At 43.3% G+C, this 25031-nt stretch overlaps 1 protein-coding gene across 1 annotated transcript in view; it reads right to left on the bottom strand.

Annotated features, from left to right (window-relative positions):
- Nucleotides 1-3681: 3681 nt before the first annotated feature.
- PHLPP1 (PH domain and leucine rich repeat protein phosphatase 1) overlaps nucleotides 3682-25031 on the bottom strand; it is a 128587-nt gene continuing 107237 nt past the window's right edge. Inside the window, exons 11-17 of the mRNA XM_005021068.6 lie at nucleotides 20413-20613; nucleotides 19259-19421; nucleotides 14833-14963; nucleotides 11329-11433; nucleotides 10170-10364; nucleotides 7714-7942; nucleotides 3682-5761 (exon numbers count right to left, since the gene is read on the bottom strand). Of these exons, the coding sequence (XP_005021125.2) occupies nucleotides 4634-5761; nucleotides 7714-7942; nucleotides 10170-10364; nucleotides 11329-11433; nucleotides 14833-14963; nucleotides 19259-19421; nucleotides 20413-20613 (2152 nt within the window). The 3' untranslated portion in view covers nucleotides 3682-4633. The remainder of the gene's footprint in view (nucleotides 5762-7713; nucleotides 7943-10169; nucleotides 10365-11328; nucleotides 11434-14832; nucleotides 14964-19258; nucleotides 19422-20412; nucleotides 20614-25031) is intronic.

Below are 25031 nucleotides of genomic sequence, written 5' to 3' on the forward strand. Positions count from 1 at the left end.
GAACTCAACAGGAGGGGAAGCACAAACAAAAGACTGGAGAAAGGGAGGGATCAATTATCTAAACCTGTTTTCCCCGCTGAAGTCCTAGATAAGCAGTATACCAATTCTGACCTGGGGCTGCTGTTAATTGAAATAATATTTAGGCTATTTCTCCCCCACACCTTTTGATTGAAATGGCTAGGATGGTTTTACTTGCCCTCAGGCAGCAGATGAATTTCAACTTTTACCTTTCCATAGAAGCATCAGTCTTGTTAGGAAGGGCATTTGGACATTTGCACCATCAGCATGGGACGCAGCTCAACCTCCACCAGAACACGGGCAAACCAGAGGAAGGCGGGTTCAGGCAGCACCCCACAGAGATCCTCACTGCAAGCATGCGCCAGCATGCAGGTAGCAACTAAATCAGTGAGAAACAAATCAGTTAATCCAGCAATACTGCAATAAATTGGCCCTGAAGCAAGTCAATTCAATTAATGAGGCAGGAGAGCAATGCAGGTTAACCAAGGAAAGCATAAACGCAGACATTTAACAGACACTTTGAAGTCCTGGTTGCAGCTGCCAGCAAAAGATTTTATTTAATTTTTTTGGCCAACTTCTGGCTGTGCAGCTCTCCCTCTAGCCAAAGCTCTGAGAGACATAACTGCAGAGCAGAGCTCAGACCTGCTCAGCTTAAGACTTGAGGGCCTGCTCCTCTCAGAAACGCTCATCTCTTCATCGACTGCAGGCAAATCAGGCTGACTAGGCTGAAGTTACTGTTTTGTTTACTCCTTTAAATCCCTTTGCTCTGCTAGAAATAATTCATGCCCTGATCCGTAAGCTGGTCACTAAGTTACTCCAACCAACCTACACAAGCGATCATTTTCAAGCTGGACTTGCAAGGCCGAACCCAAAAGCCACCATCCATGAGCAGTGCTGAGATGCAGGCAGAGAAGCACAGGGTGACCAAGGGACACTGCGTGTGCTTCTCTGTAACTGCACCTGGAAAGACTCCCTCTTACAGGGATGGGTGGATGTTGCTGTTCTCCAGTGTTATCTTATTAATGTCGGAACCCAGATTTTGCTTCGTCTTGGCTTATTGCCTTGGTGGGGCTAAATTAAGTGACTCAGGGAATGTGCCTCTCAACACAAGAGAGGCTAAGTACTTAAATATAATCAAGGGACAGGGGATTGCCAGGGAGCTTCTTAGAAATAACTTCCAAAGGTGGATGTGATGCTCCGATAATACTTACCCCCCACCTGGACAGGCTTCCGAAGTGAAAGTTATACCTCAGAAAATACATACATACAGTTTGCTAGAGAATTGTGTATGAGCTGAAAGCACGACAGCTAGAGATCAGGCTGAGATCATGAGGAAGGAAATGCTCAAAAGGTAGCTTATGGGGCATTGCAGCAGCACCGTGACAGCATCCTGGTAATGAGGGAGATGAGCTACACGGATATTTGGCTCATTCTAAAAGCAATAAGCCACAGGAAGGCAGCAACACTACAGCACTGGTTACCAATGAGGAGGTTGTGCCATGCTCTGAATGCACAAGCAGAATGCCAATGGGTTGCTCATGCACAGCAAAATGCATTATGTAAGAGCACTATGGCAGAAAGCAAGGTAAAAAAAAGCTTTTATGCCACCAAAAAGGCTTGCATTCAAGCAGCTGAGTTACTCCTCAGTCCCATCCTAGCTTCCTATTTGAAGTTATCTTCCAGGAAACAATGTAAATGCGTTCATTTTCTGCCACCAGCTATCTACCTCCTCCTGTTCATGCATTTCTGCTAGTCGCAGATATGGCTATCAGCAAGTTTCAAAGGACATGAAAGGTTGGATTATAAAGGTAGGGTGGCTCTTTTCTTTTTTTTCTTCAGTTGAAAGCTTTCCTTTCCTTTTAGTCCCCAACCTTTGCCCCTGCTACAGCTGCCAAATTCTGCGAACAAATCCACGTCTTTTTGAGTCAGATAGTTCCTTGTTGGGCAAAATAGTGTAAAATATACCATGCACTTAATCATAAACTCATGTTTGATAGTAATGCACCAAAATGAAGTCAATGACTTTAGCTTCAGTCCTCACAAAATAAGAGCATGCTAACGCCCTTTGTGAAAGGACAGAGATGTCCAGAAAAGTCACGAGTTGCAAAAACTGTACCTTGCTTTCCAAGTCCCAGTTTAAAGCCAGAACAAAATAACCTTTACCCTTGGTTTAAAAATAAATGCTAACCTTTCTAAAGACGCTCCCAGCCAGTCAACCTACCGATCCAGTTCAGTACGCTATGGAGAGTCCAGGAGGGGGAACAAAATTCTTTATGAAGCCCGTCCATGTGCATGTATTCCTCTTCAAACAAGGAAGGGGTACAGCAGGGAGTGAGAAATCTCAGTAATTTCTCTGCAAGGGGACAAACTTTAGCTCACATGACATGATGCCCCAGAAGCACCACAAATTCAGTGTACCAGAGGCATGTTAGTATGAATTAAGACACAGCTGCAGCAAGATTACTCCTCTACTAGCAGGGTGCTACACAGAAAAATTTCCAGCTTGCTCAGGAAACCCTAAACTTGTAATCACTTGCCTAGGCCATGGTGGTATCCATGCTAATTATCACCTTCAGTCTAAAAAACAACTGAAAAGACCGAAAAAAGCACTTTCCATGGACACCAAGGAAAAAGGAATCATTCAATAAAATTAGAAATACAGAAACTGTTACTAAAGAACACCTGAGTCACTTGCAAATATAACATTTTTTTCTCTGCATTTAATGAGTTTTTAAGAAAGTATTTTGAAGCTCAAATTACAATACAATCTTCTACAGCTCTATAGTAGGCAGTACTGTAAGTATTTATCAAACCATGTATTTTTGTGTTTGTTCCTCTGCTGTTATTGTTTCAGAAGAATCTCAGCACCTCCTATCAATGACAATCCTGCTCTGGCTTGGCTGTTGCATCCTGGAACAGAGTAAGGACAACTGCCTGTTACCATAGCCCGCCCCCAAAATACAGACCAAATGTTATGAAGGAACAGGACACTGTGGTAATCAGGCACTAATTCAGCTTTTTAGAGACCGACAAGGAAAATGAAGCAATTGGTTGGAGGCAATACTGAGAAAGGGCGTGGGTCCCTTCCCAGAGGAAGGAGCAAAACACACCCTTCTGCTACCAAAGTCAAGCTGCCATCAAGCTCATGTTTGTTTAACATGTTCAACCACGTCTTAGTTTATGTAGGTAGCTTTGAGTTCACTTTTCCACCTTCTCTTTACCTTTTTCCTCTTCTGTCCAAACCCAATGTTTTCCTCCTCCCTTTTGTCAGCCCACATCATCCCCTCATCATTTCTACCCTCAGCCACTCGGTCCCAGTGGCAGAGTCAGAGCACCGCTCCTCTTCAATCTTCTGGCATTGTCAATACCACGGTGAAGGGCAAATCAATAATAGTGCTGAATTCATACCAAGAAAGAAAAGAAGTATGTTAATTCCTCGGTGTTTAGCATCTTTTAAAGAGCATTTGATATTTGGAGCAACTGTTGGGTGAACTGCTTACTAAAAATTCTAGGAGTACACGTGAGCTTCTGCAGTTACTGTAAAAATGCGCACCAAGTTGAAAAAGTTTTAACACTTTGCTGCTTAAGCAGACTGCAGCACGCTGATGAACCACAGCAAGCTGTTTGAAAGCTGCTGCTCAGCTAGTCAGACAAAAGCAGACGCTGTTTGTAAATTTCATATTTATTATAACAAAAATTATGACATGTTCATTTGTGCATTCGGCTTTAATATAACTCTTGGTATGTAAATGTTCTACAGCAAATGAGCTCTATACAATCATGCTGGTTGTGGCAGCAATAAGGAACACAAATAAAACATGTCTGCAAAAGTAAGGAAAGAAAGAGACCAGAGGAAAAAGTGGGTTTCTTTCAATGGCCTATACCACCTAAACTCTAGCTAACTTGTACGCAGTCACTCAGTCCGTTATGTTTAATGACCATGGCCCAAAGAGTTGCTTAAGAAAAAGGTCAGTTTTTCAGGTTGTGTCCTTAATGCCAAGGCTACAAAACATGTAAGCATCACTATACAACACTGAGCTATTTACAGTAGTTTCCCAATCAACTGTTCTCTCAGAGAAAATTAGTGAGTCTCAGTGACTTAAGTCACCTGAAAGAGTAAAGCAACTCCTAGGAGTTAGTCTCCATATTCTACAAATGTCTATCATTTTCAAGACCAAAAAAAGCCTTTTCTCTCAAAGAAATACAGTATTACAATATTACTTAAATCATTTAGCACTGGCTACTGCCCTGCTTTTCAAACAAAACAAACAAGCCATTTTAAAAAATATTACATCATCATCTGTTTCTCAGCAATATATTAAACCTTTTTATTATTTTTATTATTTTTTGTTTTTGTTTTTTTTGTTTTTACACTTGATATGTTAAGGGAATATTAACTATTTTAAACTTTACTGGTAAAGCGTCTCTAGAAGAAAAGTCCATGAATATTAAACCTAAGAAAACTGAAAAGCCGCAGTTATCTGTAGTGGCAGGATACGGAAGAGGAAGTGTATAAAGGAAAAGGAGAAGGAAAACCCCTGCTGTAGCGTGAGCCCACTGGGTCCCGCACTCAAGTCTCCTTGTTTGTTAGTTGAACTGCGAGCAGTAGAGTGGGTCATAGTGGTGTATCGTAATAGTCTGCCAGGTGGTCCATCTGATACTGCCGCTGCTGCTGCTGCTGTTGCTGCTGCTGCTGCTGCTCCTGGTGCTGTTTCATGATCTCCTTGACCTCTTCTTCGAGCTCTGGGGGGATGATGAACTGGTCATCCGGATCGGGCTGTGCCGGAGCAGCAAAGTACCCCCCTGTTTTTCTGAGAGGCGCATCCGTTGCGACTTCGATCAAGTTATGGCTCCTCTCCTGCGGCGCCACAGAGCCGTTGCCCCGCCGGCGCCCTATCGTGCCCGTGGCAGAATACTCAGCTTTCCTGGGAAGACCGGGCTCATCCTCGTTGGCACTGATGACGATACCTTCGTCGCTGGCTTCCACAGGCACTTGGAGGAGCTGCTTCTCCTTCGCTCGGCTGCAGTGGATGTCCACCTCCACCTCCACGCGGCTGCCGTTGGTGAACACCCCCTCGATGGGCTCCTCGTCGTCGCTGTCAAGGCCGTTGTCGGAGAAGGCGCTGGAGAAAGTGGCGCTTGAGAGCTGCCGCTGGAAGGAGTTGGAGAGGCAGACGGGGTGCAGCATGCAGCGCTGCTCCCCGGGGTAGGCCGGGCTGTTCTCGTTCATGGCTACCTGCGGAGGCTCGTCGGAGGCCGTGGACCCCACCTCGCTGCTCATCTCGGAGGTGGAGATCTCGCTGCTGATCTCGGAGGCCATGCCGCTGCTCGAGGACGGCATCCCGAGAGCATCCGCCGGCCTGTCCTTGATGACCACGTTGACGGACTGGGGGAAGATGCCGGGGCTGGGGGGCGGCACCCCGTTAAGCTCGCAGCAGCAGAAGCTGTCCTCCGTCACGTTGAGCTGCACCACAACGGCGCTGATGCTGTCGTTGCAGCCGTAACTCTGGGCCAAAGTGCAAAGCTTCTTCGCAGCTGCCAGCGCATCAGGCACGTTTCGGACCGCTTCCACTGCCTCGTCCATTGAGAGGCTGTCCCACAGCCCCTTGCTCCCCAGGATGAAGAACTCATCTTGCGGAGTTAAGGTGATGGACTGGACGTGAGGACGCGGCACGACGCTTGGGTGGAGGAAGGTATACCCCAGGATTCTCGTTGAATCCGTCACACCATTCACTTTGCCATCCTGAAACGAGAGAGGAAGCAAAACTGAAAACAACGCAGACAAAGACACGTGGCACTCACATCTCCTCCGTGTGTTTTATCAGTGCCTGTTCTGCAGTACCCCCAAACACAGCCATTTACAGGTAAGAAAATGGAAAAGAGGTGGCTTGCAAGAAGGTGACAGAGCTGGGATTAGAACACGGCAATGGCTGGTTTCCAGTCTTGCACTGAGCCTCCTACACCCTACTGATTTGTCATCAGCATCACCTATCCAGACCAACAAAGCAGAAGCCTGCAACAAAGAAGCATCTATTCTGCTTCTGCAGCTGTGGGAGCCAACTGGACTAATGTTTTACCCATGAGTCAGACTTATCCCTCCTCCACCCACGATATCTGGCTTGATACAGGGCAAAGTCACACGCAGCCCCATTTGATATAGGGGCAGGTCATGCAGTTATGACTCTTCTCTTGCAGCTGCAACAATTGTAGGTTTCATCTTGGCTCATCGCTCTGGAAACAAAAGTTCATTTTTAAAAAAAAAAAGGCTTTAAATGAAGCATGCAAGTCAAATGCAGCAGAGAGCAAGTCTGCATTTCTCAGTCAGCTGCACTGTAGTGAAATGCTCTACATGCCCCAATTACTTACTATGCTTCCACTTAGATATGACATTTCCAAGGGGAGGAGGAGTAATATCTGAAGGGAAAACACCAGTAAAAATGGGCATATTTGAGAAGTAAATCCCCTGCACATCCAAATCCCAGGCTCCTGTCCTGGTTAGATTCTGAGCTGCCAGAATAAGCAGAGCAAGCATCTGAAACAGCAGGTCTGGTTATCCGTCAGCCTGCTGGGGATAGCTGCAGCCTACTAATTGTGTGCTGGAGACCAACAACAAAGGTGAGGATTTATGCTCATTTGGTCCAGCTGATGACAGCAGTGGTTATTATACAGAAAAAAAAAAAAAACACAACACAAAACCACAGAAAAGCAAACCAAGAGTAAAAAAAGCTTCCCCTTTAAAACCACTCAAAAGAAAAAAAAAACCTTGTCGGCTTGTTAACTTCCCCATTAGGAGCCTGACAGAAGTGATAAGCCATCAACATGCATGAAATCAGTGAGTCATCTTAAGAGTCTGTGCAGAAATTTCCCTCTTCCTTTGCAGAACATAACGAGCGTGCCTCAGTGATGCACACCATGTTGGAGTGACTCCCTTCTAGCTTGTCACATTTGAGATTCCAATCACCACCTTCTCCTGGCAAGATTAATAGGCACACGATTTATTACACGCAGACAAACCTCCTCACGGGTGTAGAGCAGTGAGCATTCTGCCCTTTCCTCCCCCATTAAAGGGGATACAATATTTATCTGCTCCTATGCATGTGTCACACGAGGCAAAGCACAGCTGACAGCAGTGGCTTTAAGCTTGTAGGAAGGGAGCAAATAGCTTCCTCCTCTCTCGTGGCCCTTCAGCTGAGCATAGGACGGGTTTTCCTTCGGGGCAACTGCTCTCTTCAAGAGCGGTCTGCCAGAGGACAACTCCGAGAACACAGGAGCTCAGACAGCAAAGTCATCCTGCCAGGATTAAGAAGTCTCCCAGGGGAAGGACAGTACTGAGAGTGCTCAGCCCTCATCTTTCTGGATTGGAGGGGCTCTTCATGACAGCGCCAACACAGCAGATACTCCCCACAACAGGAGGAGGGCCTCAGCTTTCCTGTTTCACCACAGCACGCTCACAGCTGCTCAGGCTCTGAAGCTAACTGAAATCTAGCTTGGTAGTGGGACGGAAAAACAACTTGATTGCATGATATGAATCACCTTGAAAGGAAAAGTGCTACTCTGGAACCCATGCTGGTAACAGCACCTCTTAGAGGTTTCTAATACAGATGTGTAATTTCATATACCACCATGCAAATGTCCTCAAAGGAAGCTGCAGCTTGCAGCAGTCCTCCTTTCACATCAACGTCTGAGTTCTCTAACCTCTGTGATAATGGCCTTATGCTGCTTAATCCTCTTCAGCTCTTCTTCACAACTCATCGCGTAACACCTGGACAACGACAGAGGTTTCCCATTCCGGCAGAGAACAGTTTGGCACTTCCCCACATTTGCTGAGGTTAACGTGAAGCATCCGCCAGGGTCCATGGGATCGTGTTTTATATGGCAAAGAACAGCAGAGCCTCCAAGTTTTTGTCCAGCTGTTCCAAGTTTCCTGGAATTTAAACAAAACAAGGATTGTTCTTTAATTGAAAAACAAGTGTTATGGGTACTAAGGAGAAACAACTGCTGTTCTGCAACTGCAAGCACTCGGGGCATTGACTCTGCCGGATCACTGGGACAGAAACAAACGTCTTCACTGAAGGCTGCAACACGATAGCAACGCTGCAGAGTAATCACGTACAACTCTCAGGCAGTGCGCTATTTACAGCAAGATGCAGATACTCAAATCTACTCAATTTTAGAAAGAAAAATCTCTGCACTTGTACGAGTCACACAGTCAGCGCTCTTTCTCTACATCTTCAAGGAGTCTGATTTAAAGGTCAGCTGGAGGGAAGCAAAGAGGGTTAGAGAAGTATTGAAGGCTATTAAGTGAGTACAGGTAGGGCTTAAAAAGGGGGTCATATTATCCAGACAGAGCTTTGGCTCCTGAAGCTAAATATTTTACTATTCCAAACAGTAATTTTAACTATAGAAATTCCAGTTTTGAGCAAAAACAGATATTAGAGGTTCATTGTTTTGTGATGCCTTCAGAATAATGCTTTTAAAGTATCAATGACCAAAAAAACCCACAGTAGCTGTTAATTCCACTAAAAGGCGGCAGACTTTTCATTTATCATGTAAAACAGGTTCTATGAAATTTTTAAGTTTGGTGTTTTAGCAGGGGTCACAGCAAAAACAAAAGCAAAAAAATGGATGAAACTAAAGTTCTCAGAATCTTGTCATTAGAATGTACACTTATTTTGATACTATTTGTTTTATTTGTTTAACTTGAAATGGGACTGTGAAGAAAATTCTGTCATTCCCAGTTTCTTGTTTATCAGGGCCTCTTCCTACAGTAAATAAGGACTAGAGCAATCAGAAAGCTGATTACAGGGGCTACTAAAATTTATGTTAAGGCTAGGCATAGCTTGCAAGTTTTCATTCAAAACGGTGTGGAAACAATGCACAACTCAACTTGTACCAAGGCTTCAATATGCTTTTCTATTTTTTAAAGGCACTTCAAGAATGTCACACAGTATCTGTCGTAATTCCTCAAGGAAGGGTTACATGCAAGTAGAATGAGTATTATTTCTGTTTCTCCAAGGGAGTGATTAGCTTATTTTGACTTGAAACTCCCCTCCCACTCCCCTTTAAATGCAATGTGTTTTTTTCCCAGGAATACCACATTCCTGTGAAAGTCCACAAGTAGTAAAAACCAGCCAAACAGTCAGTACTTTAGATATGTAAATTTCTATCATTTTTGATGATTTTAAGTATATGGCAACCTTCTTCTCAGCTACTAGTCTAACCAAGGCACTAAGTAATTATGGGAAACAGGCTTTTTTTTTTTCCTCTTGTGTGTGTAAGGTTCAATACCATCCCAATGCTTCTCTTTCCCAATATCAGAGTTGGAATATTTTCCTTTCCAAAGCTGCAGCCCTTGAACGACTTGTGATCCTACTTTCAACTTGATCTATTTCCTTCATCTCTGAGCTGCTTATTTGCTTTCTCCTTCGTTTCCCTGACCTCTGTTCGCTTTCGTTCAGTTCCCTTCATACTCCTTCCTCACTCAGTGTCTCCCCAGGCACAATTTCTTGTTCTGTCAAGAACAGCACGCATACACACAGATCTCCAAACCACCACACATAGCTGCTATTACACTTACAGCTATTGTATCACAATCTCTTTGGATGAGTCTTGCACAAATAATATTCTAAGGTCAAAGGAATGACATGAAACAGACATTTTGCAGGAAGCCAGAATATATATTTTTAAATATTTGCGTGGCCTTAAATAACCTGAATCGGTACAGAAAAAAACAGCAAGGATCAGCCCAGGCTTTGCAGGGAATAGTAATAAGGGAAGTTTAGAAGATGATCAAGAAATTCACACTGCTGTCTTGGCTACTGCAAATTCTGAGTCATAAAACTTAAAGAAGATACCAGATAAGAGTGAAACCACTCAGACAAAAACATTCAGTGATTTTGAGGACGCTTTTTTTTTTGTTAGTTGTTTAGATAGGTGGGAAAGGATTGGGATTTTTCTTCTCACAGCTGAAAGCAACAGAGGGCAATTTTCACAAAGCAAGCAATAAAAGAATAGACAATTGCCAGATACCAAGGCTTGCCCCCCTCCACTCCCATTTTTGAAGCAAGAAAAGAGCAAGTGCCCAACCTAAAAGCAGACTGCCCAGGAAGCACACACGAGGTTAAAAAAATTGCTTCAGACCCAAGACTCACCTCTGCATAACTATGAACGTGTTGATCATGTATTCCTCTTCATTTTTTGTCTTCTGTAGCTCTTCTGCCAAGATGTCACTCATGGTGCACTGCAGGAGGTAGGGCACCTCCACATTGCGGTCACCGTCGAACACGCCATACAGCGCCTCCCTGTTGTCACAGAAGTTATTGGCCGAGAGTGCTGCCACGCACAGCCTGGTAAAGGCAAGCAGGAGAACATCAAGATTGTTATCCAGTACTGATTTCTCATATTATTGAGGAAAAAAAAAAACAAAAAACAACAGGTGCAGCCTGGTCTGAGAGTCAGTTTTAACCAACCCTGTTCAAAGGTCTTCAAAAATGCTTTCTGAGCTGTGGAGAGGAGTCAGGCCCACCAAGCAGCGTAAAACGTGGAGAGAATTGTGCTGCAAGTTCAAGCCAAGCCCTAAGGAATCTTCCTCCTTTTTCAGTGTGTGAACAAATCTATTTGTAGAGAAAGGGGAACAAACTCAGGGGAGAAAAGTATGCCCAAAACAACAGCAGCTGAGGGGCACTTGCCCCTCCAAGAGCCATCGTTACGATTGAACGTGCTGATGACCAAAGTTGAGTTAAATTACTTAACAGTAGGCAAAAGTTTGCTGGCACTTGCTAGGGAAACCTAGGTAGCCGAGGATTTCTGAAGAGGTATTTAGGGAACAAAGAAAGATTCATCACTTTGCCAGCAGCACAGAGACTAGCAGACTCTTGGTACATTATTTGTCAAGTGCTGCCTTAGTCACAGAAGCTCCACATACTATGAATATTCAGAGTTTTGGCCATTCTGCCTCTTCCTTTAGTATCTCCGCTTTGCTTGGTAAACATCCTTTAGCTGAAGATAAAGAAGCTTTGCAAAGAGGAAAATGCTTTTAAACACTCGGATCTTTTGCAAGCACTGGAGGCTCGCACAGACAAAATGTGTCGGTTACACTTGTATCTTAGCAACATTCCTAACAAAGAAAAAAGTTGAGAGCCAGGCAGGGGCCCAGTATACAAATATAGAGTCATGGCATGGCCTCTGCCTTTGTGAGGCCCAAAACCTCCCCAAACTTTCACTGAAAAAAAAAAAAGGCTTTCTTTGTATCAGCAGAGGCGCACTCTGCTGCTAGGATGCTTATATAATGAAACCAACGCCAGGTCTTACTTGTTCTTAACTCCTGATGCTTCTGTGTAACCATGACTCCACACTGCTGGAGCTCCTGAAGCATCACCAGCCGAGGGCTGGTCGATCTTGAAACAACGGATATTGCTGTAAGGAGAAACGAAAAGGGAAAGGTGCACGGGATTAACGTACGGACATGATCCAGCATAAAACGTAAAGATAGAAAAGAGAGAGGCTTTTTAATTCCTTCCAGTTCTTTAGCAACACATTCAAAAGCAGGACACCCGAAGTGGTTTACTTTTATGTGCTTGTACACAAAGAACAAAAAAGCAATAAATAACAGCCTCTATGAGGGTGTCAGCTGCACTCTTTTGCTTACCCAGCTTTTCTTCTCCCTTCCCTCACCCCTGAGCTATTTATTTCCACCCTGGCCCAGGGGGAATACAAGGCAAATTTGTCACTGACTTGATGGAAGCCGGTATGGGGAGTGATTTTCTAACATCTCCCTCCCACCCATGTTAGGAATAAGTCTCTGGGCTCTTTTCATTATACTCAAATGAAGCCTACTGCATGAGCCACACCAAATTAAAAAAAAAAAAAAAGTCTTCAGAAACAGCAACATGTAGTAACAGACTTCCAAGCAAATGCCCACGAGTCAGACACCAGCTCTATCCTGGGGCTGCTCGGACTTGCAAGAGCAGGCCTGCAGTCCAGGCAGCGAGCACGGCCCTTCTGCAATTTTGCAGTCCAGTTTTTGCCGAGGCCCTTGATCCTCTACCCTCCAATTTACTACCAACATAGCCTTTAGGCTGAATTTCAAATATCTCACACGGCACAGCAAAGACTTAAAAAGGGACCAACCCTATCTGTTTATGTGCTTCTCTTCTCTCCCTGCCAGAGCAGGGCTATGATGACCTCCCCTGCGCTCCCCTCCGCTCTCTTCTAAAGGCAGTGAAAGCAAGCTCCCCACACGCTGCAGGAACTTCAAAGGCACCCAAACCTTTCATGAACCGAATGAATCATAAAAGGACACAGGCAGAAAGGTCTAACTGCTCACTCCAAGGATTCATTTTTCCTCTGTGCAACCCCCCCCACCTGACCTGAACACACCATCAAGTCTTTTCCGCATTTCACAGCTTTCCTCAGACAACCTGAAGAACTGTAACATCCAGACTGATTTCTTTTCATGCTAATAGTCAAGACGTACATCAGCGAGGGCACATTACAAGCAAACAAATTACATAAATCATGCTGGAACCGCTGGTGTTTCAAGCCCTTGGATTTGCAGCCCTCTGTGAGACAAATATAAAGACGACACCTCACCAAGAGCATTACAAAAGAAGTTTGAATCAAACTGGAAACCTGGATCTGTTCTCAAGTAGCAGAGGTTTTAAATTTGTCATGCAAAATCCTGCATACACAAGCAAAGACACTTTCTTCACAGGCTTCTTGTACAAGGCGTTTATCCTCCAGGGCAAAGGAACTTGGATCAAAAGGGTTTTTTCTGTTTCTTTTTTAACTGGGTTGACTGACCCCTTGTTCCTGGGCAGGTCAAGGACCCGGAGATGTCTCAACACTTCCCAGCAGTGAATAAAGCTACCTCAACACATCGCCTTCAGCTTCCTCAGTGGTACAGTTACACTACTAGACCAAGCACCCAGAAACATGATATCCAGCAGCACATCCTATACAGGGAAGATGGGCTAGGGCTTCCGTACTGCATGGGTTACTTTCCTCCTCATTTATAACATTATAATGGAACCAGATGCTCTTTCCTAAAAAAATCACAGTAGCTAGCAACCCCAGATTTTCCTTTTCTCATTATAATTGCTACTGAAATTCTTACACCCTATAAATCACTTGGCAACATCCTCGTCAGCATGCAAGCCTCCCTTAAGACCTCCACAGATATGAAAAAAGCAAGCATGCATGACAGGACTCTTCTCAGCAGAACAGAGGCTACATATTAACCTACTACCTGCTTAAATCCTGCCAGGGCACAGATGGAGAGCTGCCTTTCACACGCAGGAGGAAGATATAAAAAGCACCAAGTGCACAAGTATTTTTGTGCCTGCCACAAAAGGAAATGTAAGGAGCATCTCCTTCCTCACAGTCAGTTGTGGCAGCACGCTGTGGAAGTCACCGTAGTGTATCAGTAGAGGCAACCACTAAGAAGTCCTGAAGAAGACCTGATACATCTGAACACAGCTAAAGACAATTTACAAGGCTGAGAATAGACCTGAAATTGTACAAGTACAATGGTGTGTTGTTTGTTTTTTTAAATAAGAAGAAAGTTTTCTGTGAAATGTCAGTGCAAATACAGCATGCCACTGGGCCACACTATTCTTCTACTACTTAGGACTTAAATTTGTACAATACTGCTACGAGACATGAAGCCTGAATATTGAATGGGCAAGAGATTAGTTTGCCTGCCTTGTCTGCTGGTCATACACATGAAAAGCTGATCTTTTTTCACTTTAAGCTCAGGTGCCATTCAGTTTTCATTTTATATATATAAGACATGCTACAAATCAGAGCAGCATTACACACTGCTCCTTCAGGAAGGTTTCCTACACACAATCAGCAGCTCTTAAAAAAGACAAACACCCCTCTTGATTTTTTTCCTCCTCGTATGCTATGAAACAGACTCTTGCTTTTTATCTGTAAAAACTCATTATTCACATTTCCATTTAAATTTTATAATATCCATTGATTCAAGCTAAAAGCAAACTCACGCCAAGATTCCCTTGCTGTCACAACAGATGAGATTTAATACTTCAGTGCTGGATCTTAACCATTTAAAAGCAAACCACATGAAGCAACTGCTCAGCCCTTCGAAGGCTGTCAGCCCTTCTTGGAATCATTCCGTATTTAAGCATCAAAGGGACTCAGAATGAAACTCAGAGCTGGTGCAGTTCTCTCCAGGAAACAAGAAAGGCTTAAGGCAGCACCTCTATCCACAGATTATCTGTTTTACTGCAGCAATATCACAAGACGCTTGGTGCTTTTGAGTTATGGATGGCACTTAAGCCATAGAGCAGGAAACAAACACAGGACGGAAACACAGCATCTCAAAGCTAGGTAACTGGCTTTGCTGCAAGCAGAGTGGGAGATGCAAGCCTTCAGGACAGGTTTTAATAAGCAAAAAAAAAAAAAAAAAAAGGACAAAAGCAGAGAGGTTTGATGGATAACAAAAAATGTTATGTGAAGAGGTAACAAGGATCATAGTGAATGAAATTCACAGATGAACGTAAGAAAAATTTCACAGATGAACATAAGAAAAACACTTAATAAGCAGCTATTGGCATCTCAACAGACTGGCCCAACAGACCCCTTCAGGAGTCACAGCTGAAAGCAACCGCACTGAAGTAGGTTAGTCATGCTCTTAATGAGGCTGAGTATTAATTTCTGAACTACACAGTCTTATTGTTTGATCCACTGTCAACAAGGAGTCACATGTCTTAAGGAAAACTACACTTGTGTATATTGTCACATATTAATGACAGGAGTCATTCTGCAGCCCCTCTACTCTGTAAGTTAACTTACTTCAGGAGCTCTAGGGTTTTGTGATCCAAGGCTAATCTGGGATTTCCAGTCAGGTCCAGCTCTTGCAGTTTTGGAGGCAGGTTTTCAGGCAATGTGATTTCACTCAACTCGTTGCAGCTTAGATCCACGCACTGCAAAAAGAAAGCAACTAAATAAGCAAGAGAATTCAGATGTCATTAAGATCAAACTGTGATTAAATGCAGCAATGCACGTTTCATGAATAAGGGAGCCTGCAGCCAAGACCTAAAATTACTCATTTAAGTAAGTGGTTCTTCATTGGCATTAAGCCTTCTTCACAGATGTCTGGGACACCTAGAAATATGTTCATCCCATTTCCATTTCTAGCCATGTGTAATCATGCTGCAAAACCAGAAAGGTTTGTCTGCTCTTTGCAGACAGAAAGATGGTCACTATTTTCATTAACAAATAAGTATTAAAGGAAAAAAGTTACTAATGAAAACAGTTGCCAGCTTTTTAACAGACAAAGGAAACAGAAAAAATGAGGCTAGGGATTCTAAGACACTATCACAGCAGTCCCTCCTCTGAAGTCCATATAAACACCGTAAGTATGAACACACTCAGGAATTTGATGCTTACTGAGGGGTATCAAAAATAAGCACTTATGAATGCATAGGGCAGGGAGGACTAGAAGGAGGAAAAGGAAAGAAATATCAGAGCAGTCTTCAACATGGTTTTAATCTGTATCATCTTAGAAGGATTCATATTTAAATCTGAATTAAAATAAGTAAAAAAAAAAAAAAAAAAAAAACTACTAAAGCTGAAGTATTTCAGAAAAAAATGTGAAATGGAACCAGCAGAAAAACATGCTGGCTACCCTCCAGCTAAGCACAAATTAGCTAGAGTGCCCTAGAGTGACAAAATCCCAAGCCAAACATAGTTAAAGCTGCATATCCGGACGGAAGTCAGTACACAAAACCACGGCATTTTAGAACAGAACCAACTCTTCAAACCCTATTAGAGGACCACAGGTGTATCACATACCAAAAACAGTAAAAAAAAAAAAAAGAAAAAAAAAAAAAAGCATGCACCACTTGATATTTAACTGAGGACAGAAGAAATATCCACACCCTTCAGAAAGGAGTTCCTTATTTTCAGCCTTAGGGTAGGTTGAGGAAGGGAGAACAACTTTTTTGGCTGCATGCTTTGACCAATACGTGATTTCCATTGATATAAGCAAGAGACTTTCATTTTTCTATGTATACTCAAAGATAACGGGTCCTGAGCTGGAGGAAGACATAAGATAACCTGGTAAAATTTGGAAAAGAGAAATCTAATGCTTGATTAGATATATGCAAAGCAGATAATGACCGCATCTTGAACCCCGAAGTTGTCTGCTACGGAGGCCTCATTATCTAGGAAGAACAAGCTGCTGACATTACCTAAGCCTGATAAAGAAATCAGAATTTAAATCCATCATACAAACTAAACAGTAGACAGCTTAACAGAAGACTTATGCCAGCGAGTTGTTTTTCTCCTGCACTACTGCTTGCTGCTTCCACAGAGGCGGTAATTACTTCTCAGATTAACGAAGCCAGCAACAGGTCTTGCTGGGTTCAACACCCCAGTGCCACTGCAAATTTGTTGGAAGAGAACGCTGGAATAAGGAGCACCAAAAACAGTGAAATCATCTCATTACTCTCAGGAGATGCCCAATGTGCTGAAGGCAGCAACAGTCTAGAGCAGATCCCTTGGTACCAGGGAATAGTTTATTCATCAGATCAGGGTTTCTCAGATTTCATTTGTGCTGCTTGAAGAATAGGTTAGCAGGGACTTTCTGCATATCTATGTTAAATTTAGTCCTTATTCTACTCCCCAGGCAAGCAGGAAAACCTATTTCCTAACCGGTCCTGATTTCCTTGTGCGTCATTTTAATGTAAGCTGGCTAGCCCCACCCGGGCAGCACCAGAAGAACAAATGCAACTGCACACAGGACACAGACCAGGTGCTGGACATAAATTAATATTCAGCACTTGCTCACACTGCATTTATGGCGTTGCAACTGTCCTGGCCGTAGCTGACAGAGGCTTGAGCTATCTCCAGCTGAGACTGGAGGTGGGCATAACGAAACTCACCTAACTAGGAGGGAAACTATCAAACACTGAGAGCTTCATCCTTGAGATGCTATTGCTGCCAGATCTTCCTGGTTCACTTCATACCCTCAACGATCTTTTAACACACAAGAAGGTACACAAAATGGTAGCCTCTTCAAAATTCATTTTTAGGGAAAAGAAATAAAAATGTTTTATCAAGTTATCTCAGGGATATCTGCTGGGCTTTTTAATGCACAGACCACCACAGAACTTCTGTAGCCTGAACAGTAGTGTGTAAAATCAGCTTAGAGAACTGTATCACTAAAATGACCTTGTGTTTGGAAATCCTGAAGTTACTCTAAGTACAAAAGCATCATCTCTTATATTAGCTTTCCCCCGAAATTATTTCAGACAACATCATAACTGTTCCAGTACTGCTGACTCAGAAAATGTAATGTGTCAGCCTCTCAGGCTAATTAAATACAAAGCAGAGCAGCTATTACCTCAGGTAACAGTTTACTAAGAAGTTTAGAGTATATGAATGCCACCTCAATTAAGATTAATGATTAAGTATGACAATCATTAACATGAGACTATGCAACTCTGTGCTTTGCTACAAGCAAGCTTCTTCACCAAACTACCAAACCCCTAACTCAAGCTCCAGCTTCTTACCTTGCTTTGGCACATTTTGAATGCTTTTAAAGATCTAAAGAGGATCTCCAGTCATGCTTAGTAACGGATGCAGACGGGCTGCACAAGCTCCAAGCCCTGACCCAGAGAAATCTCCAAGAGGCCAGAAGCAGCCTTGTGCCCACCAAGGCTATGGCACAGGGATCTGGCAGCTGTACGAACTCCTAAGTTTTACTTAAGTCCAAACCAGACGTGGGTACTGATGAGGCATTTTCTATCCACAAAGGTGGAGTCCTAGAGCACTGCAACCTCTCTGGTGAGGGCATGCACACTATTCCTCCAGTTGCAAAACAGTTAGTGACATCCATGCCTCTTTTCTTTTGCTAGAAAGAACTAAATAACTGTAGGAACTAAATAACTTAGGAAGAGTAAAACACCAGGTCTTCCATGAACATTTTTCTGCTAAGCTTTGTAGCAGAGAGACACTCTGAATACTGCTACTTCTTAAAAACATTCAGCTATCCCCAAGATGTGAGAACGAAAAGGAGAAAGATGGTTATTCCTTAACACATGTTTACATTATCCTCCTTTTTTTGGTTAAAAATGCCCTCATGTTTTAAAGAAATGTTTACTGTGCAGAGCCTCACTCCCCCACCCCAATTCTTCCTCTAAGAAGAAAAGCTTTACTTCTAATCGATTCTAAATGGCCCTCAGTTTCCTCTGGCCATTGTTCCGAAGAGGGAGGAGTATTCAAAAAGCCACAAGTTTGTTTGAGATTTCCTGGCCTGAACCACAAAGCTCATCTTTACGTGTACTCACTGTCCAAAAAAAGTATTCCTCCTGCTGCTCTGCATGACCCCAGACACTGCAGCACAGAGACCAGTCTGGGAACTTAGCCTTTTGACTCTGCAGAGTGCGCGAAGGACACACAAGTTGCTTTGATCCCATGAATAGGTAATCAGTTCTCAAACTCAGGGAATGAAAGATAGATTTTTTTCGATCCTACCACAAGATTCGTACGCTATGAGTTATCCATCTCCCAGCTCCAAGCAGTGGAAATGGCATGCAATCAGAAATATTCTGCGTTGTGGCCAGGAGGGACACAAACTTGATGTACAGAAGGTAAGCGGTGTTGCCCTCGGCATGGTCAAGCAAAGATCGTGTCTCACAAAAAAAGAACTGTCAGGAACAGCCCAGAATTATTTCTGGTAACACACCCGAGATGGATTAAGCGTTCCTCCAGTTGTGCAGAATATGACTGCAATTAGGAAAACTGAAGTAGCTTGCCTAACTGCTCAAATCCTGCGCTGGAATTTATCTCTGTCCCCAAGGCCTATCCTATTTTGCAGCTTCAGCAGTTTTTAAACACGTGCTGAAAACAAAGTCCATTCCTACAGAATTAACCAACCGCCAAGGCAGCAAGAGTTAATTGTGTATAGCTCTTGGCAAATGTTTAAGTCGTATCATAAGAGACTGCCACAGGAAGACAATTAACACTTATTTGGCAAAGAAAATGGGATGTGGTGAAGGTGAGTGTAAAATCAGATTTTGAGGGCCTTCCTCCCTTCCCCTACGAGGCAGCACAGGGGTGAGTGCTTTACACACGACCTCAGGCAAAAAAGCAGCTGTCAGTGCCCACGATTTTTGAGAATATACCGTCCTGCAGCAATGACTGACCTGAGAGGAGAACAGAATTGGTAAAGCACACACTACTTTGCGTCTTTCACAGAACATTCATGTCTTACCTTTATTTCAGAAAGCTGCATGACTTCTGGGAAGACTTCGATGCAGTTGGAATGAGCAATGACAGTGTGCATGCGCCTACAGTTCATGATGGTTGTTGGAATGGCTTTCAGTTTGTTCCCACTAATATCAATTTCCTCCAACTCTTCCAGCTTGGCCATTTTACTACAAGAGTTTGAGAATTTTGCTGTTAATATGCATACATGTTTCATTTTGAAGTGGTGATAAGAGCAGTCATTTTCACGATTTTAGGAAAATACAATGGCAGACTTAGGCCCTTGTTCACAGCAGTGCCTGCCACCTCTCCTCCCATCAGATGCTGACAGCTGTGGAACCAAGATCTGTGCTGCTTCTGCCAATTTTTGTTAATTCTACTTTCAAAGTGACTTATTTTGCTTACATTCTTTCTGCTTACCAGCTCGCTTTCACTTTTTCCTCCTTTCTTCCAACCCTAGCTTTCCACTTCATCCCAGATTTTCCCCTCCACCTTCTGGCATCCTGCTCAGCCCCACTGCCTTATTCACCTCCCTCCCTCTCCATCTCTCCTTGCCACCGAAGCCCAGTTGCTCAGAACATCCCACAAGGACAGAGATGTCTCTTCCTTTATTTATTGGCATCTCCTTTCCAAGGTTGTACCCCATCAGCTTTACAGCACATCTTACACTTGAAAGATTTCTGATTAAACCAGAGTGAATTGAAAGTACAGTAGTTCATCTAAATTGCTGCCAAGGGAGAATCTCCTTCGGGAGCGAGAGGATTTTTTTCCTAGTGTTGCTTTGTCCACTGCCAAAGGACATTTTCAGATTGTTATGCTTACAAATCTCCTGCAAGGAGAAGCCCATCAGGTTTGAGCAAAGTGACCAAACTGGGAAAAACAGATCTCCTTGACTGACTTCAGAAGCATACTGCAGCCATGCTGAATTCATCAACTTGAAACAAATTCCAAGTGCAATCAGAAGGCACCAACAAACACTGTGCAACGCAGGGGGGGGTTAGCAATGTGCAACAGGGCAGAGCAGATGCATCCACCCACTGCAGTATCACTACATTCAAAATACAACCTGCGCCGCCAGATTTCTGGGCAACTTAGCTCTCAGTGTGAAAATATCTCACGTTGCCCACTGGTGGGCCAGTGGCAGTGACACCAGTCACTTACCTTGCAGGGAAGCTCTGTAGGCGATTGTAGGCCATGTGCAGGATTTTGAGGTGTGGATGGCCTGTTAGCAAGGGTACACATTTATCTGTGAGGTTGTTATTGGTCAGATACAACTCCTGTAAGATGCTATGGGTCTCTTCAGAAAGCGTGGCTGGAGGAAGCATTTCCAGTTTGTTGGCAGAGGCATTAAGAAATCTCAGGCTGCAAAGAAACGTTGCATAAGGGGGTTCAGTGAAACATCCTGCAGGTTGTCTCAAAGTATAAATAAAATTTCTATTTATAAGATAGTTAAAATAAAGATCAAAAGCAGCAAGTGCACAATGATGGACAGAAAGAGCAGAAGTCTAGTATTATACAAACAACATTTCTGGTCCCATTTTTAAGTTAACCCATTTCTATGAACATAACATCAGCAAAATAAGTATGTCAAAATGCCTCTGTCCTTTTATGAAAACCTCAATACTGCTGATGTTACTACAGAAGTACCTACAGTTAACAGCAATAGCAAACCACATCATTTCCGTATTTGTTCCACGTAAAAATGAATTCTGAACTCATTATCAGTGAACCACGAGAACATAGCTGACCTTCAAATGACTAAAAAAAGTCACTGGTAAAAAAAGCCAGCCTTTTTTTCAGTATTTTAAATACTGGCTAGGATACAGAGAGTTTTTGTTTGTTTGTTTTAACCTGAAGGCCTGAAAACATCTACAAAATACGAAGAAGTTCTCTGTGAATATTTGGACAACTGAAGACATACCATTCACACACAAAAAAACACAGCCGGGGACCCAAGCAGTAATTTACCTCTTATGTTTGAAAGAGAAACAGAGCCAATGTTCAATTAAATTAAAGAAGTTAGATGCTTGCTGATCTATGCAGCAAGCAAGCCAGATCTCTCTATAGATCCGGAGTGTCCTTCCCCTAGCAGAAGCCCTTGTCAATATTTTCTGCAACTCCACCACAAGCAGCAAGGACTGAAGACGCATAGAAATGAAGTTACTCTTTCTCCCTCAGAGGCTCCTTGCCAGGGTGGGAACAGGACCTGCTGAAGAACAGGCACTGCCCACTCTAGCCAGTGACATTCTGCACACAGACGATTCCCGACTCATGTTCCTTTAGGGAGTTTTGTGACTGCAGAACTTGCGGAAAGGTGCATACTGTTAGCATCTCCACAGCTAGAATTCACACAGGCAATCCCAAAGAAATGGAAAAATAAGGCCATTTAGCCTTTAGTAACCAACTCTGGCATGACCAGGTCTTTTCAAGAGAATTAAGACCTCTCTTCCTCCCTCCCCGTTTTAGAGAAGGCTGCCTTAGAGAACTTGTGATACAGAAGTAAATGTGTGGCTGCCAGCCTGCAGTGAGCATGTTGAAAATCAGGCTGCACTGCTCCTACCAGCAAACAGCAAAACAGTCACAGCTGCCTTCGAGACACAGGACTCAGAAATGAGCTGGCTGGAACCCGTAAGGCCAGCGACCAGGACACAAAAGGTATGTGCGTCCTTGTCATCGATCTGAAGAGAAAGTGATAAAATATTGATGGCTCTTCCCCCGCCTCGCCTCAGTGCACGGGAATTCACGCTGACCTTTCAGGTCTGCTAATGAATGAGATGGATTTGCATGAGTTGCAGCTGGTTGCAACTTGCTCGGCAGCAAATAAGGGTCAGGCATGCCACAGGGAAGTCACGTGGGATGTCAAAGGATTTAAAAATATTTCCATTAGAAGCAAAAACCTCTCAGCGCTGCACAGAACTGAAACTAGGTTAGCTGTTCTACGCAGAGCGAGGAGTCCACTACGGAGACACAGTTTAATCCTGAGGCTCATTCATTATTCACAGGGGTGGTGGAACTCCAGAGGAGGAGGGGAGGAGAGGGAGGATTAACAGAGAAGGGAATAAGCATTTGAAAGGGTTTTTAACATTATTTACTTATTCTAAAACGAGGCTGCTCAGTTTTGCCCTCTAGCTATAAACTAAAAATATATTAAGCTCTTTCAAAGTTGGATTATTAAACTGAAGCATACCACATCAACAGTTCCTGTACTTAATTACACACCAGCAAGCACACCTATTGCTAAAGTATAGACAATTATTACTTGGGCAACTTCATTCTAATATCCACGACAATCCCTCTCTCTCCACAAAAAGGCACTTTCATTAACATTAAAGCCACGGTGCCTTTTGTACTGCTCGCAGTAGAAAATGGTCATCTTCAGCTCCGTCTGGAAAGGTTTAAGTAATAAAAAGGCTTAAGGCTGCAGGGAAGAGCGCCCTTTCCCAGGAATATGACAGGGACGAGGAGGTAACAGCAAAACACCAAGCACACAACCAGAAAAACCTCAAGAAAAGGCATCTTCCACTTGAAAAGGAATCTGTATTTTCCTTATGCTCTTGTAGGATGCAGCAGAATAAATTGTAGTGGTTCGCAGGTACCTTCCTTTAATTACCAGACGGAGCCTAACGGATAACCTATAGAGCATCCTATGGCTATGAGGTTCCTAACATAGGTTTGCTCAAATACAGCTATCCCAAAACACAGCTGAAGTCTTCAAGAAAGTGCACGTTGTTCTGATGATGCTGGAATTGATACGATCTACTATAGAGAAGTAATTCTAAATTCAAAAGAAAAATTAATCAAGAAGCATTCCGTTTCTAATAGGTTTTCAACATTGGTAGAATACAACGAGAAATCTCAAGCTGTTCCTTCGCTGGCATTAAAACTAGTTGAAATTTGCATATTCCTGCCAAAAACAGGTTTTGAACGCACATTTTCCAATGGGGAAAGCAGAGAGGAGAGTTGTTGCCCTGTATCCTTCCACCTCCCCACCTTTTGCCAGGTCTTCCAGAGAGTGATATGACAACACTGGGAATAAATCCCCAACCTCCTTGACCTACTGTTTAGTGCCTTGATGTTAGCAGTGCTTACGTGGCTAGCAACATCTTGCCAGCAGCCTAGAATGGGCACCCTGTGGTAGCGGGGTATTTTACCTTCACCACACCTAGCAAACACCTCCACGTGCACACTCACAGCCACGCAGCACTCAGATTCAGGGTAGTCACGTAGTAATCTCCATCTGTAGCTTAATTCTCAAAAGATAGCTGATAACATGAGAAAAGAGTATGCTGCTTATTTACATGTTCCTTCTGACCAGCTGTTACATTAAAATGGTAAAAAAAAAAAAACACGTTCTCCAAAGATCCTTTTTTCAAAATATTCTCTGGATTAAAGGAGAGACACCACTCTTTGGGCACAGGACAGAACGAACTAGCAGATTGCTGCTGCATAAAGCTTTGTTGATTCTGTGCTAGATTTTTCTGCCCAAAAAATCTATTCTTGCCCATCAGTTTTTCCCTCTGATTTAACACAGAAGTCCTCCACCGGGTTATTTCCACTCCCCTGTTTCTTCATCCTCACGCACTGTGCCAGCCACCAGCTCAGAAGGCACATCTTCCAAATGCCCTCTGGAGGAGAGGAAATTTACTTGGGCACAATTGCTCCCCTCTCTCTTGTGCACGGACCTGAACTGATTCATGTTCCTTGAAGATATCCCACTCGTACTGCTTATCAGATGGAAGCAGAACGTCAAGTATTAAAGCTCAGTCCCAAATTAATTGTTTCCCCTTCCAATTCCACCCACACACTACACCACAAGCTCATGAACAAAGTACAGCATCACTACAAAAACCTGAATTCAGCAGCCCGCGCACATACCAGAGTATAATGCAGCGAGGGGAGCGTGAATTAACAAGTACTAGAAGAGTGTCAGGGATTAAGAAAGAAAGAAAAGCATTGGCAGGAGGATGCCAGAATTCGTCAGCATTGACAAGGTGCAAATTCTCCTCTGGAGTAATAATATAAACATTGAACTCTGGCTAGAGTAAGTCACCTTCAGTTTTATGGGGTATTAAAGTAAAATCCCTTGCTAGACTCAACTTCTCCAAGAGAAAATAAAGACTGTCCCAAAGAATACACCAGAATCAAGGGCATGGATCTAATTCAACAGAACAGACCTAATATGCATGCAGCATTCACATGCCTTCCCTATTTAAATCCAGAGGGCTCTGAACTGAGTTTGAACTTCCAAAAGCAGGGCAAGAAAATCTATGGGAAGCTGTAAAAGGTTCAAAATCTTTTTTTTTTTCCCCTTCAACATAGAAGTCTACCTCCAGCACACACACAGGCTAAATTGTTAGGTGTCACTAAAATTGCATCTCCCATTTCCTCAGCATCTTCTGAGGTAGCTTGGCAAACTTGGCTTGCCATTAAGACACAGCCACCACAGGAATAATTTAAGCACTCAAAAATGCTTACGAATGTTCAACATTAGTAAGAGCAGCACAGAAAACTGTATCCAACGACAAAGCAGCAGGAAGTCAAAACCACTCAGCTTAGCTTGGAAGTATTGATAAATGTTGGAAAGAATGCTGCAGCTGTAAAATAAAATACGCAGAGAAATCAAGATTTCCAGTTTGGCCTGTGCCCCAAGATCTCCATCAGCACAGAGCAATCAAAACAGAAAATTTCTTCTTCAGTCCCTTCTGCAGAGACATGCCCTCAATTTCTCATCACCTAATCCTGAAATAATTTACAACTGCAGTAGCAAGTGTGTGAGAGGA

Source organism: Anas platyrhynchos, chromosome 2, assembly GCF_047663525.1.
Source record: "Anas platyrhynchos isolate ZD024472 breed Pekin duck chromosome 2, IASCAAS_PekinDuck_T2T, whole genome shotgun sequence".
NCBI classification, from domain to species: Eukaryota; Metazoa; Chordata; class Aves; order Anseriformes; family Anatidae; genus Anas; species Anas platyrhynchos.